Below are 15,906 nucleotides of genomic sequence, written 5' to 3' on the forward strand. Positions count from 1 at the left end.
CAACATTTACATTATTAAAATTGAGACTGCCTAGCTTAATTTTTTTTCATGTTGACTGACATTACCTGGATGAGCAATGAAATGTCTCACTTTCATAAACGTTGCTCCAGTTGCCCCAATTTCACCTTTTAAGATGCTTTTTGGCCTGGATGATTGAACCGACGTTTACATTCTCATAGAACCTGGTTTAAACTCTAAACTAAGGACTGTAGAATGGAGAACAATCCTACGAATAGATGCCCAGAGTCACTTGATAGGCAGATAGGCGATGCATAACTAAGGACAGGTAATCCTCAGCTTGTCATCATTCCTTTAATGACCATTCCACGTTATGGCACTGAAGAAAGGGAGTTATGTTCCAGTATCTCAGGGGCTGCCCCAAAGAAGAGGGAGTCAAGCTATTCTCCAAAGCGCCTGAATGCAGGACGAGAAGCAACGGGTGGAAACTAATCAAGGAGAGAAGCAACCTAGAACTAAGGAGAAACTTCCTGACAGTGAGAACAATTAACCAGTGGAACAACCTGCCTCCAGAAGCGGTGAATGCTCCAACACTGGAAGTCTTTAAGAAAAGACTGGACAGCCATTGGTCAGAAATGGTGTAGGGTTTCCTGCTTGAGCAGGGGGTTGGACTAGATGACTTCCAAGGTCCCTTCCAACTTATTATTATTATTATTATTATTATTATTATTATTATTATTATTATTTACCGTTGCAGCATCCCCACAGTCACATGATCAACAATTCGGACGCTTGGCAACTGGCATGTACTTAGGACGGTTGCAATGTCCCTGGGGGGGTCACGTGATCCTCCTTTTGTGATCTTCTGACGAGCCACGTCGACGGGGGAAAAATAGATTCCCTTAACAGCCGTTTTACTAGTGATTCGTTTAGCAACCGTGGCCAAAACCCTTGTAAACCGAAGCCAAACTCACTTAAGAAATGTCCGTTGCACCGATAAGTCGACGACTGCCTGTGAATGAACCAACGCACGGTCTGTATTTAATAGGAAAATGAGTTTTTCTGTCCCTTTTTCTAGCTGATCAGTTTTATTCGGAGGTAAAGCTTTCTCAAGCTGCCTCTGGATAAAATTAGTTAGCCAGAAAAGGATGCTAGCAAAATGTAAACAGAGACCAGGTACTTATTATCCTATCTGGTGGACATGCCCCAAAGCAAAAAGATTTTGGGTTTAAAATACATTTGTGGTTGGAGAAAATGACTAAAAAACAATAGACTTTAAATCAGATTTTTTTTTTCTTAGGAATAACAGGAGCTAATTATGAGAAAGATTGCAGATATCTAATACTACACGTATTAACAGCAGCAAGAATTGTATTTGCCCAACCTTGGAAAAATGAAAACTTACCAGCTGAAGAAGTTACTAATTAAGAAAATTCTAGAGTGTGCAAAAATGGACAGATTGACTTTAAAGATAAAAGAGAAAGAAGACTCAGTGTGCTTTAGAATATGGGATAATTTCTATCAATGCCTAGAAAGACAAATTAGAGAGAAAGGAATGTGATATGTAATTTTCAATATATATATATTAGCAAGAAGAAGGCTATTGAGTGATTAACATATTGTTTATGATAATTAACTATTATCTATTATTGTTAGTTAAATACATATACCCAGACATTATGCTGTTTGCTAAATATTGAAAATGTTATTTGGAAAAACCCCAACCCCAACCCTGACCCTAATCCTAACCCTAATCCCGACCCCACCTTATCCCTAACCTTATAAAAACGAATAAAATCTATACAAAAAAAGAGAAAGATGCTAGCGTATTGCTTCTGATTTTCGGCCCTGCGCATTAAGATACTTTTTTTTTTTTTGGAACAACAAAACATGGTGATTTATTGTTTCATTAGTTCATTCTTTTTATATATATATAAATATTTTCTTAATTTTCTATTTTTACAATCAAGTGCTTCGCAGACGTGTTGACCTGGGTCGATTAGTAATTCCGTGGTACATCTAAACTTCTTCAAACTCAATCCAATATTACGCCATCCAATCCATCCTCTCTTCTTCTGGGAGTAAACATTTTTCCACATGAAGCAAATAACAGTTCTTGTTGTTGCTAATAAATATACAGTTGAATATCAGCATTTATTACGGTTTTCTAACGGTATCAAGGATTTCAGTTTAAAATATCTTTTCTAACCTAAACATATCCTAATTGCATTTGCACTCAATATCCATTTATTCAATCAGTATCCTTTTTTCGCTTCTTCCCCCCCCCCCAATTTTTAACATGCCTCTTTTTCCCACTATAAATTAATCTCAGGAAATTCTAATTATATTCCCCTCCCTCCAATGAATCTGATTTTTCTCTTTGGTCCTGTGGGTCTTAGATCTGTAGATATGCCCCTCTACCCTTCTCATGCCACTCAATCCCAAAGGTGCCCACCTAAACCCCCTCTAATTTCACCTCCTAAAAGAGCCTGGGGTCTTTCTGGGCTGATGTCCCCTATCCGGGGGGGGGGTCTCCTTCCTACGAGCCCCTTCTTTCCCATTGCTGCCAGCCCCTCCCTCCCTCCTGTACAGGTAGAATTTCCATTGCAAGGCAAAGAAGTTGTGAAATAAGTCACGCCCCATTTTATGACGACCTTGCCATGGTTGTTAAGCGAATCTGCCATTTGACTAAAATGGTATAGGGTTTCCTACCTGAGAAAGGGGGTTGGACTAGATGACCTCCAAGGTCCCTCCCAACTTTATTTATTTATATTTATATTTATATTTATATTTGTATTTGTATTTATATTTATATTTATATTTATATTTATATTTATATTTATATTTATATTTATATTTATATTTATATTTATATTTATATTTATATTTATATATTTATATTTATATTTATATATTTATATTTATATTTATATATTTATATTTATATTTATATTTATATTTATATTTATATTTATATTACTGCATCTCTACACTCATTAAGTGAAATCCCATGATTGTTAAGCAAATCGGGCTTTCCCCCATTGACTTTGCTTGTCGGAAGCCGGCTGGGAAGGTTACAAATGGCGATCACGTGACCCCGGGACAGTGCAACCGTCGTAAGTACATGCCAGTTGCCAAGCCTTCAAATTTTGATCATGTGACCCCAGGGATTGTGCAATGGGCATAACTGCGAGGACTGCTGGCAAGTCATTTTTTTCCAGTGCTGTTGTTAGAACTAGGGTCTCCTGCTTGAGCAGAGGGTGAGACTATCCATCAGAAATGGTATAGGGTTTCCTGCCTGAGCAGGGGGTTGGACTAGATGACCTCCAAGGTCCCTTCCAACTTTATTATTATTATTATTATTATTATTATTATTATTATTATTATTATTATTATTATTATTATTATTATTATTATTATTATTACTATAGCTGGAAGGGACCATGGAGGTCTTCTAGTCCAGCCCCCTGCTCAAGCAGGAGACCCTACATCATTTCAGACAGGTGGCTGTCCAGCCTCTTCTCAAAATCCTCCACTGATGGAGCACCCACAGGTTCTGGAGGCAAGCAGTTCCACTGGTTCATTGTCCTGTTAGGAAGTTTCTCCTTAATTCCAGGTTGCTTCTCTCCTTGATTAGTTTCCATCCGTCGTTTCTTGTCCTGCTTTCAGGCGCTTTGGGGAATAGCTTGACTCCCTCTTCTTTGTGGCAGCCCCTCAAATACTGGAATACTATCATGTCCCCCCCCCAGTCCTTTTCTCCAGACTAGCCATACCCAATTCCTGCAACTGTTCACCTTTTAGCCTCCAGGCCCGTAATCATCTTAGTTGCTCTTCTCTGCACTCTTCTTTATATCTAGAGTCTCAACATCTTTTTTTTGTATCCTGGTGATCAAAACTGGATGCAATTTTCTCTAGACCCAGTTCCTATATATTTTTCTTCGTGTTTTGGGTTTTTTTTGTCTCCAGGCCTTTAAATCATCTTAATTGTTCTTCTTTGCACTGTTTATCTACAATCTCAACATCTTTTTTTGTATCCTGGTAATCACAACTGGATGCAGTTTTCTCCAGACTGCCCATCCCCAGTTCCTATATATTTTTCTTCATATTATTTTTTTTGGTCTCCAGGCCTTTAATCATCGTCGTTGCTCTTCTCTGCAGGCCTGCTTAGAAGACCTCCTCCACGGCCTGTCCCGACTCGGTTCCTTCTCTAATTCTGCAATCCAGCTTTGCTCCACGGGGTAAACTCTTGCCTCCAGCTTAGCAGCTGCTCAGCAAATTTACTCAGCCTTGCCTTCTCCACCTCTAGGGACTGGCAGGGACCGGTTCCTTCCCACTCAAAGCTGCAGCATTACTCTCAGCTCTTCAGCACCGCCCTAACCCACCCAGTTTCCGCAGAAAAGTCACCCCAACCAGCTGCACCCAGGAGCACTAAAATTGCACACTGCTGCCTTCGGGGTTTCGGCCTCAGTTTCCCGGGGCTGAGAATGGGAAGAAAAGGAATCAAAATAGCTTGGGAGAGGGTTGCAGGGCAGAAAACATGTGACGTTAAAATAATGATAATAAAGTTGGAAGGGACCTTGGAGGTCATCTAGTCCAACCCCCTGCTCAGGCAGGAAACCCTATACCAGTGGTGGCGAACCTATGGCACGGGTGCCAGAGGCGGCACTCCGAGCCCTCTCTGTGGGCACCCGCGCCGTCGCCCCAGTCCTAGGCCTTCAGCTGGGTTTTATAAAACGTTTTCGCTTTAGGCTTCCGCCGCCGTGTACAAAAAAAAAAAAAGGTTCAATCAATCAGTCAATTTCAACTTCTCGCGGAAAAAAAAAGATCTTGAAAAATTGGAATTGATTGATTGAACTTTTTAGTCCCACCCAGTTTGCTGTTACCACCGCAGCCACGCCCACTCAATGGGCCACACCCACCTGGCACCCGATGATGCATAAATGGGTTTTGGGTTCCAGTTTGGGCACTCGGTCTCTAAAAGGTTCGCCATCACTGCCCTATACCATTTCGGACAAATGGCTGTCCAGTCTCTTCTTAAAAACTTCCAGTGTTGGAGCATTCACAATTTCTGGAGGCAGGTTGTTCCACTGGCTAATTGTTATAACTGTCAGGAAGTTTCTCCTTTGTTCTAGGTTGCTTCTCTCCTTGGTTAGTTTCCATTCGTTGCTTCTTGTCCTGCCTTCAGGCGATTTGGAAAATAGCTTGACTCCCTCTTCTTTGGGGCAACCCCTGAGATACTGGAAGGCTGCTATCATGTCCCCCCTCGTCCTTCTCTTCATTAAACTGGACATCCCCAATTCCAGCAACCGTTCCTTATATGTTTTAGCCTCCAGTCCCCTAATCATCTTAAGCCGGAAGCGACTTAGAATTGGGGGACTGGATTTGTCCTACTTAACAAGGAGGTTGGGAGTTGAAGTAAAGGTCCTTGAAGTACAAGTAAGACTTACAACTACAAGGGAGCCCAAAATTTCTGTTGCTAAGCCAGACAGTTGTTAAGTGAGTTTTGCGACCTTTTTTGCCAACGTTGTTAAGCCAATCACCGCAATTGTTAATAATAATAAAGTTGGAAGGAGGTTAGTAGGCCGGTTATGTGAATCTAGTTCCCCCACTGATTTGATCTATCTGGTCACAAAAGGGGATCATGTGAGCCCAGGACACTGCAATCGTCAGTCCTCGATTTACAACAGTTCATTTATTGACCAAAGTTATGACAGCACTGAAAACAATGACTTAAGACTGTTTTTCACACTTAACGACCGTTTTGCAACATCCCCATGTTCACGTGATCAAAATTCAGTCAGCTTGGCGACCAACTCGCATTTACGACGATCGCAGTGTCCCAGGGTTGCGAGATTCCCCCTTTTGCACCCTTCTGACAAGCAGTCAGTGGGGAAGCCAGGTTCACTTAACGACCATGTTACTTACTTAACAGCTGCAGGGATTCAGTTAACGACTGCGGTCGCAAAATGAGAAAAAAAATCACTTAACAAATGTTTCACTTAGCAACGAAAATTTGGGGCTCAGTTGAGGACTACCTGTGTGAGCCCGTTGCCAGTTTTGATTGTATGGCTGTGAGGATGCTGCGACGGTCGTTAAGTGTGAAAAATTGTCCCTTTTTCCAGTACTATTTAACTTCGGTCGCTAAATGTAGTGCTGTAAGTCAAGGACTACCTATTATCTTTGGTGGGTCTGAATTTCCCAACTCTGAAAGGAGTAGAAAACATCTGAAGTTATGGGAGCTGCATCTGTTGAAAAGTGGGCAGCCATTTTTCTAGGAGGAGCCGAGGAGCCTGTTCTGGGCAAGGGGTTGGACTAGATGACCTCGAAGGTGCCTTCCAGGCTAGGATTCGGATTCTCCTGCCAAGTAATCCTTCAGGCACCATCACCAAGAGTTTTATCTCAGCTTTTTACCAGACTGGGTTATCTCCCAAGTGTGTAGAATCCTAGGGCTGGAAGGTACCTCAAAAGGTCATCTAGTCCAACCCCCTGCTCAAGGCAGGAGACCTATCCTCCAGGTCGGCACTTTTTCATTCCCAGCCTGATTGAGACCAAGTTTTGCCTCTTCTTTCTTTCACTCACACATTCACAAAGGTCGCTTTTAAACTGGGTGGACTTTTAACAGGGCTGGCTGGGGAATTCTGGGAGTTGAAGTCCACAAAGCAGGCCGGCTTGAGAAACACTGTAATTGACAGCCATTCCTGGTGTACGATTGGTGGAGTTTCCAAGAGACTGGACAGCCATTTGTCCAATGGTATAAGGTTTTCTGCCTGAGCAGGGGGTTGGACTCAATGACCTCCAAGGTCCCTTCCAACTTTTTTTTTTATTTTTTTTTTATTTTTTTTTATTATTATTATTATTATTGTTGTTGTTGTTGTTGTTGTTGTTGTTGTTGTTTTGTTGTTGTTATAATAATATTATAACTATTATATTATAATTATATATATTATTATATATATTATTATTATCTGGGAGTTGAAATCCACAAATCTTAAAATTGCCAAGTTTGAAGACCCCTGGCTATGACATCAAACCCAAGATTCCCCCTGAGTATAGAGCTGGGGTCTGGGGGTCTCCCCCACCCTCCCAGCCCCAATGAAACACACTCTACAAAAACAGCCTTTTTTCACAGCAATATGCATTTGTTCCCTAACCAACAGCAAAAAAAAAAATATAGAAAAATATTCTCAGAGATAGGAGCATTGTAATATACAATACGGTCGATTCTCAGAAAACTGAGAAATATTCGGGTGAGGTTTTAGTCCTAGCTTTTTTTAAGAAAGCAAAAAAAAAAAGAAGAAAAAAAAGGCACTGTCCCATCAAGATGCCCATTCAGAGTCCAATTCTAGCAGAGTTGATCCCTTTCTGGGATTAAGCACCAGGACGATAAAAGACGAGAAGTCCCATCAACATCTGGATCTGGCAAAACCACTTTCAATCTGCTGTCCGGCCCACATCTGGGGAGATAGGAATGGGGCAGAGAAGAGAGCAGCCCCACATCACTTGAAGCACCCCGTTGTTTTTTTTTGCCCTGCCATTGGAGGGATAGGAAGCATTTCAACAGATCTTCTGGCAGGCTTCAAAGGGATCTTCAGCGGCACAAGATTCCGTCATCCGGGCTAACACAAGCAGGCTGTTTTAAAAACAAAACGAAAAACAACTTGTTGATAAGAGATTAGCAGCAGCGTTTCTACCCTTAGTTTAAGGAAGAGAAGGACATGATAGCAGTGTTCCAGTATCTCAGGGGCTGCCCCAAAGAAGAGGGAGTCAAGCTCTTCTCCAAAGCCAGGACAAGAAGCAACGGATGGAAACTAACCAAGGAGAGAAGCAACCTAGAACTAAGGAGAAACTTCCTGACAGTTAGAACAATTAACCAGTGGAACAACCTGCCTCCAGAAGCGGTGAATGCTCCAACACTGGAGGTTTTTAAGAAGAGACTGGACAGCCATTTGTCTGAAATGGTATAAGGTTTCCTGCCTGAGCAGGGGGTTGGACTAGATGACCTCCAAGGACCCTTCCAACTTTATTATTAATTATTATTATTATCCCAGGGCAAAAAAGTTCAGTGTTTACTGTACGGTTTGCGGTAGTCAAAAGAGGAACAAAAAAAAAGAGACGGCAACAGCAGCTTGCAAACATCACCAGAGTGATGTCAACGGGAGTGTTGTGTTGTGAAACTCGGAAGCCAACACGTCCCTAAAACAGCTGTTTCACCCAGAGACTTCTCTCTTTCTTTGCATTTATTCCCATCTCTTTAAGATTGGAAAAGCCAGGTGGGGGGGGAGAAAAAAAAAGAGAGATAAAACGCAAACCCACCCAGAATCCAACCGCGAACGCCCTTGATTGGCATAATGAAAAGAATCCTTGAGCTCATAAAATAAAATCCCAACTAAGCAAAGCTTGGTATTTTATAAAGGGGGGGGAGGGGAGACACAGCTGTATTTGGATAGTGCTCAACTTACAGCTACAACTGAACCCAACCGTTTGTTAAGGGAGACAGTGAGCGGTGCCTCGTTTTGTGACTTTTCTTGCCAGGGGTTTGTTAAGCCAATCATTGCAGTGAGTCACGTTTTTGTTAAGTGAACCTGACTTGACTTTGCTTGTTGGAAGGACGCAAAAGGGGATCACGTGACCTTGAGACCCAGCAAGGGTCGTTAAGTACGAACCAGTTGCCAAGCATCTGGATTTTGATCACCTGATCACGGGGACGCTACAAAGGTGGTCACTAAAAAACGGTCACGTCACTTTTTTCAGTGCCGGTCACTAAATGAACTTTTGTAAGTAGAGAACAACCGGTACTTTCTACAAAAGGACCATATTCCAGAATATACATACATACATACATATATATATATACACATTTATATATACATTTATAATAGTGGTGATACATATATAAAGAGGAAAAATTAAAAAAAAATCCATCTAAGCAGGTTGCAAAGAAGCAGTTTCGCAAACTTAGATAAATTTTGGAAGTAAACAGCTCAGAACCGATTCAGAAAGGGTGACACAATTCAGATGAGCGAATTACAGGGAAATCATCTCTAATTCTCAAGATCCTAAAGAGGTTTTTTTTTTTTAAGGATCCAGGGAGACGGTAGCGCTTTCTGTGGCTACCCAAAATTTATTCAAAAGCCCAAACTTTCTTTCCAAAGCTTCTGTCTGGTTAGAGAACTTGTTACAACTCTCGGACTTGTAAAGGGCGCCACGAGATCCCGCTGGATTTGCAGCTATATCCAAATTGAGCTAAAATTCCCTTTCTACTGTTCTACACAATCTTCAGCCATGCTGGCAGGTCACTGGCATCCCCTGGGGCCCACAGGGGAGGGGACATCGGTGCCCACCAGAAGGACTGGCAAGGATGGCCCTTGGCACGGGGATGAGAATGCCCCTCCATCCTTCCAAGTAGAATTCCTGTTCGGTGGCCCACGGATTTATTGGGAGAAGGGGCAGGAGACCCCACACCAACAATGGGAGGCGTAACTGGCAAAAAAAAAACCCTACAAGAGACTCTCCGGAGCCTGGCATAGCCCTCAGGCGCTCGAGATGGGGTGCAGACGGACACAAAACCCACGGAGCCGTCGCTGCGCGTTCTGGGCGCGGGTGGGAGATGAGCACGAACCCACGGAGCCCTTGCTACGTGTTCTGGGCGCGGGTGAGAGATGGGCACAAGCCCCACGGAGCCTTTGTTCGGGTTCTGGGCGCGGGTGGGAGACGGGAACAAACTCCACGGAGGGCTTGCTGCGTGCTCTGCGCGCGGGTGGGAGAGGGGCACGAACCCACGGAGCCCTTGCTACGTGTTCTGGGCGCGGGTGGGAGATGGGCACGAACCCACGGAGCCCTTGCTGCGCGCTCTGCGCGCGGGTGGGAGATGGGCACGAACCCACGGAGCCCTTGTTCGGGTTCTGGGCACGGGTGGGAGACGGGAACAAGCCCCACGGAGTCCTCGCTGCGCGCTCTGCGCGCGGGTGGGAGATGGGCATGAACCCACGGAGCCCTCGCTGGGTGCTCTGGGCGCGGGTGGGAGTCGGGAACAAGCCCCACGGAGGGCTCGCTGCGTGTTCTGGGCGCGGGTGGGAGACGGGCACGAACCCACGGAGCCCTGGCTGCGCGCCCTCTTCTCCTGGGGGGATCTGCCCTGGCGGGGAGGGTCTCACCTCGGCTCCGGCCGGCTCGTCCACGCCCCGCGGAGGGGGCGCCCCGGCGGCCAGCGGGTCCTGCAGCTCGTGCTGGAGAGCCCAAATGTAATCGATGACGTGCTGGAGGATCTCCACTTTGGACACGCGGCGGTGGCGAGGCAAGGTGGGCACCAGCGCGGCCAGGCGCGAGTAGCAGCCCTTCATGTCCAGAAGCAGCGAGGCGGCGGCGGCGGCTTGCTCCGGCCCGAGGGGCAAGCCCCGGGAAGGGGGGCTGCCCACGCGGGACAGCGACACGCTCTGCTCCGAGAGGCAGCGCGGCGAAGGCTCGCCCCCCGCGCCCTTGAGAGCGCAGCTGGGGCCGGGGGAGGCGGCGGGCGCAGCGGCGGCGGGGACCACCTTCATGGCCGGGAGACACGAACCGCGGACGCAACCCCGAGGACAAAACACCGGCAGGCAGCCGAGCGCGCATCGAACGCAGCCGCGAGTGGCGCTCCGGCGCCCGAGAGGCGGCTTTTATAGCGATCCGANAATGACAGGAGCCGGGGCGTGGCTGGCCGCTCTCGTGCTTTCATTGATCGGACTCGGGACTCTTTTTTTTTTTTTTTTGCAAACGCGGGTTTCGCCCCCTCTGCTGGTCGTGTGAAGGGGGGGAGGGAAGTGGGGGGAAGGGGAGGGGGGCCAGGTGCAGGTGGAGGGTGCCCCGGGACATGTCGGGAGGGAGGGAAGGTTGAAAGGAGTCGATCGACAGCTTTGACACTTCTTCCTCTCCGCGACCCGCAGAGACGGAAACAAAAGTATGTCTGAACATTCCTTTTCTCGCCTCCTCTTCCGCACCTCGAGCACATTGTGGAGCCCCCCCCACCCCCGACTAATTTAGTGGGGAGGGGGCGCATTCAGGCTTGAGGAATCCAGGCAGGCGATGCTCTGGAGGAATGTGATTTGACAGCCGTTTTTTTTTTCCCAGCTCGCTCCGGAATCTGCTGGTCTGGGAGGGGGGGGGGGCAAGCAGACTACAAAACCCATGACTTCCACCCTGCCAGTTGGGGACTATTGGATCTGTGCCAGGAGGCATCTGGAGGGCTTGATGAAGGACACTACCTGGATGGGGGTTTTCTTTGCACCCCCCCCCCCCTTCCCTGGAGGTTCCTTCAACGCCTGCGGAACGGACGGCGACGACCCAGCGTCTAATCTTGGCCTGACCTAGTCGGGCGCGTTGTGTGAACGGAGCCACCGAATGCGGCAGCCGGAATTGATAACGGCAATTTTCATATCGGTTTCCTGGTTCCGCAACGAGGCCCCATGTGGACGGGGATTGTCGGGCCAGGCTACACACACGCGTGTTGTCTCAAGTTGTCCCTGGCAGGAATCGTGTCGAGGTGGAAGACTGGATTGAGTGACTTAAAGGTCACAATCTCTCGCCTCTTTTCCTCAGTGTGTGTGTGTGTGTGTCATTTATCCTGTGTTTTGTGTGTTATTTGCTGTGTTGGTGTGTCATTTTATATAGTATTATTTACTATTTGTGTGTCATTTCTCTGTGTTTTGTGTGATACTCTGTGTTTTGGGTTGGTGTGTCGTTTACTGTGTGTTGTGTGTGTGTGTGTAAAACCGGCCTGAATTGTCGTAAAACGCTCGAATTGGCTCTCCCGTTTACTTTGAAAGTGAAAATCATCAACCTGGCAAAGAGGCGACAAGGCGTCCCTAAATGACACGAAAATCCACGGGAAAAGCTTCCCAAGCCGCGGATCGCGAGGAGCGTCGCTGCGTGGTCTCCCGTCCGGCTATCCAAACCGCAACCAGGGCCTTTTCGCACCTTCCCAGCCAGAGAAAACCCTTCGCCTCTTGCACCGATTTCCGCCCGTGTTCCATTCGCACGACCATCGGGGTCCCTGACCTAGCACGCTCCGCTTCTCCCCCGCCCGGACCTCGACCTGGAGGGTTGCCATTCATAGCCGTTTCCCACAGCGGGCGCAGCCGCCGCTCCCTCCCCCGCCCGGCTCCCTGCCTTAACAAGCCGCTCAGACCGCCAGACGCCAAGGCCCGTGACGTCACCCATTCATAAAAATCCCGAGCGCTGTCAGCTTGGCGCCTGGCGGCCGGTGCTCATGGAAACCAGAAGGGGGCGTGGCCAGCTGAGCAGCGTCTCCGCCCGCCGCGCTCTTCCACTCACCTGCCGGGCCGCCCCTGGGAGCCGCGGAGCTCAGCGGGGCTGTTTTATCATCCTCCCTCAAGTGATTTTTGCCCCAGTTTACAACCTTTCTGGCCATCGTTGTTAAGTGACTCACAGCACTGGAAGTTTTTTAAGAAGAGACTGGACAGCCATTCGTCTGAAATGGTATAGGGTTTCCCTGCCTGAGCAGGGGGTTGGACTAGATGACCTCCAAGGTCCCTTCCAACATCATCATTATTATTATTATTATTATTATTATTATTATTATTATTATTATTATTATTATTATTATTATTATTACTACTACTACTACTACTAATAATAATAATAATAATAATAATAATAATAATAATAATAATAATAATAATAATAATAATAATCATTGCACAGTCAGCCAAATGTTCAGACTGGATTTGGCACTTTTATCTACCTATCGAGTCCTTCCCAAGGACCTGGGATAGGCAGATGTGGATGTTTGATGGTATTACAGATCTCGTTGCAGGATGGAAGCGGTTCCTAGTAAGGCTGCCTTTTGCAATTGACTAATGGCGAATTTGTCAGTGCCGATGATGGTGTCCAAGTGGTGCTCCAGTTGTTTTGGGATTGCACCCAGGGCGCCTATTACTATTGGTACCACCCTTGCTTGCCTTTGCCACAGTCTTTCTATTTCTATTTGTAGATCTTTGTATTTTGTGATCTTCTCCAGTTCTTTCTTGTCTATTCTGCTGTCTCCAGGCACTGCCACGTCCACCATCCAGACTTTTTTGTCTTTTTTATCGACAATTGTTAAGTCTGGGGTGTTATGTTGCAGGTGCTTGTCTGTTTGAATTCTGAAGTCCCAGAGCAGTTTAACTTTTTCATTTTCTATGACTTTCTCTCTTTTATGATCCCACCAGTTCTTGCTTGCAGGCAAATGATATTTCTTGCAGATCTTCCAATGCACCATTGTTGCTACTTTGTCATGCCGCTGCTTGTAGTCAGTCTGTGCGATCTTCTTGCAGCAGCTGACCAGGTGGTCCCCTGTTTCTTCAGCTTCTTTGCATAGGCGGCACTTACTGTCTGTTGCTCAATTTTGACTTTGTATGCCTTTGTCCTTAAGGCTTGGTCTTGTGCAGCCAGAATTAGTCCCTCGGTCTCTTTCTTCAACTTTCCTGCTCTTAGCCATTGCCAGGTCTTGTTATGATCTGCTTTCCCAGTAGTTGTTGTTGTTGTTGTTGTTGTTATTTAAGTTAGTCACACGGTTGTTAAATAAATCTGGCTTCCCCATTGACTTTGCTAGTCAGAAGATCACAAAAGGGGGGATCACATGAGCCCAGGACCTGGAAACTATCAGTTACAAAGCATCTGAATTTGGGATCACGTGATCACGAGGATGCTGCAATAGTCATAAGTGTAAAAAACAGCCGTGTCACTTTTTCCAAAATTGTCCATAATCCAAAGCAGAAGACATCAGGATGGTCTCCATTTTGCAGAGCAACACCCGCATCCCCCCACTCCTTCATCCGCAGGATAATGGGAACGGTAGTCCAAGCCGAGTTGGAAAAAGGCACCACGCAGTCTGCCAGAACGCAAGACCTCGCTTGGCTCACTGACAGGAGCCATCTAAGTGGCGCGAGGGTTAAAATGCAGGGTTGAAAGCTAATGCTGCTGACTGCCATCGGTTCGATCCTGACTGGCTCAAGGTGGACTCAGCTTTCCATCCTTCCGAGGTCGGTAAAATGAGGACCCAGATTGTTAGGGGACAAGATGCTGACTCTGTAAACCGCTTAGAGAGGGGTGGAAAGAACTGTGAAGAGGTATATAAGTCTTCGTCAGTGGTTCTCAACCTGTGGGTCGGGACCCCATTTGGGGTCGATCGACCATTTCATGGGGGTCGCCAAGCAAGGCTGTCCGCCATTTTTTTTGTCCGCCATTTTTTTTGTCCGCCATTTTTTTCCCCTTTTCCGGTGGGTGCCTTACCTTCCTTGGGCTGGGCCAGCTGGTGGTCGGCCTGCTCCGTCTCTGCCGCTTGCCAGCTACGCCTCAGCCGGCGCAGGGGGCGGAACCACGCATGCGCGGCACTCCCGGGCAGGGAAAATCCTCGACTTACGACCGGTTTAGTCCTCGACTTACGACCGGTTTAGTCCTCGACTTACGACCGGTTTAGTCCTCGACTTACGACCAGTTGGGGTCACGGCATTAAAAAGGTTGAGAACCACTGATCTAGGCTGGAAGAGGCTCTCTCCGCTGATACCCTGAATTTAGATTAAGATCTGGCTTGGCTCACTGGCAGGAGCCATCTAGGCACGAAGAGGCTCTATCTGCTGATACCTCAAATTTAGAGTGAGATCTGGCTTGGCTCACTGGCTGGAGGGAAGCGTGTAGTGGGGTGCCCCAGGGCTCTGTTCTGGGCCCAGGGCTCTTCAACATCTTCATCAACGATCTGGACCAGGGGATAGATGGGGAACTCATCAAATTTGCAGACGACACCAAGCTGGCAGGAATAGCCAACACTCCAGAAGACAGGCTTAAGATACAGAAGGATCTGGACAGACTTGAACACTGGGCACTATCTAACAAAATGAAATTCAATGGTGATAAAAGCAAGGTTCTACATTTAGGCAAGAAAAACCAAATGTACAGGTATAGTATAGGGGGTACCTTGCTCAATAGTAGCAACTGTGAGAGGGATCTCGGAGTCCTAGTAGACAATCACCTAAATAGGAGCCAGCCGTGTGCTGCAGCTGCCAAAAAGGCCAACACAGTGCTGGGCCTGCATTAACAGAGGGATAGAATCAAGATCACGTGAAGTGTTAATACCACTTTACAAGGCCTTGGTAAGGCCACACATGGAATACGGCATCCAGTTTTGGTCACCACGATGTAAAAAAAGGCTGGAAGAGGCTATCGCTGCTGATAACCCAAATTCAGAGTTAAGACCTGGCTTGGCTCACTAACAGGGGTTATCTAGGCAGGGAGGGGGCTCACTCTGCTGACACCGCCAATTTGCTCGTCCTCCCCCCCCCCTAAATTTGGGGACGGCCCTTCCCGCGCCTGCCTCTCCCTCCTCCCCCGCCTGGAAGGAAGGCAGGGGAAGGGGGGCAGCCGTGCAGCTGTGCGGGCTATTGTCGGCTCCGGCCGGCCTGAGACGGGGAGCCCAGACAGAGCGGCACCATCGCTGCCCTGCATTGTTCTCCGCTGCCCCGGGCGGGCGGGGTGGTGGGACCTGCTGCCAAGAGGGCCGGACGCCAGGGAAGACTGCGCCCCCCACCCCCATCCCCACCCCCGGCCGAGGGGAAAGAGAGGACGGGGCGCTGTGCGCATCTCTGGAGGGTTGGAGCAACGGGGTCCTGACTCCAAACGACGCGGGAAGCCAGGTTCTGGGGGGAGCCCGACGTGGTGGGAACGCGGGGACACGTGTTGCCTGACCTGGGTTTTGCGGCAAGGACCGCTGCTCCTCCTACCCGTTCAGAGAACATCGAGAGAACCATGAGGTGGGGAGGGACCTTGGAGGTCTTCTAGTCCGACCCCTCTGCTTGAGCAGGAAGACCCTATACCAGGGGTCTCCAAACTTGGCCCTTTTATGACCGGTGGACTTCAACTCCCAGATGTTAGTTAGTTTGGGTAATGAAACGTCTGCAAGGAAACCACCAAACTTAAGACAGC

General features: G+C 47.5%; 1 protein-coding gene across 1 annotated transcript; it reads right to left on the bottom strand.

Moving 5' to 3' along the window:
• Nucleotides 1-6,298: 6,298 nt before the first annotated feature.
• On the bottom strand, nt 6,299-10,496 carry LOC107297724 (DNA-binding protein inhibitor ID-1-like). The gene is made up of 2 exons (XM_015827085.1): nt 10,113-10,496; nt 6,299-6,328 (listed from the first exon to the last, which is right to left on the bottom strand). The coding sequence occupies exons 1-2, from the start codon at nt 10,494-10,496 to the stop codon at nt 6,299-6,301; spliced, it is 414 nt and encodes a 137-aa protein (XP_015682571.1).
• Between the last annotated feature and the right edge of the window lie 5,410 nt (nt 10,497-15,906).

This window comes from Protobothrops mucrosquamatus, unplaced genomic scaffold (assembly GCF_001527695.2).
Source record: "Protobothrops mucrosquamatus isolate PMUCROS unplaced genomic scaffold, P.Mucros_1.0 scaffold3487, whole genome shotgun sequence".
In the NCBI taxonomy this organism is placed as follows: Eukaryota; Metazoa; Chordata; class Lepidosauria; order Squamata; family Viperidae; genus Protobothrops; species Protobothrops mucrosquamatus.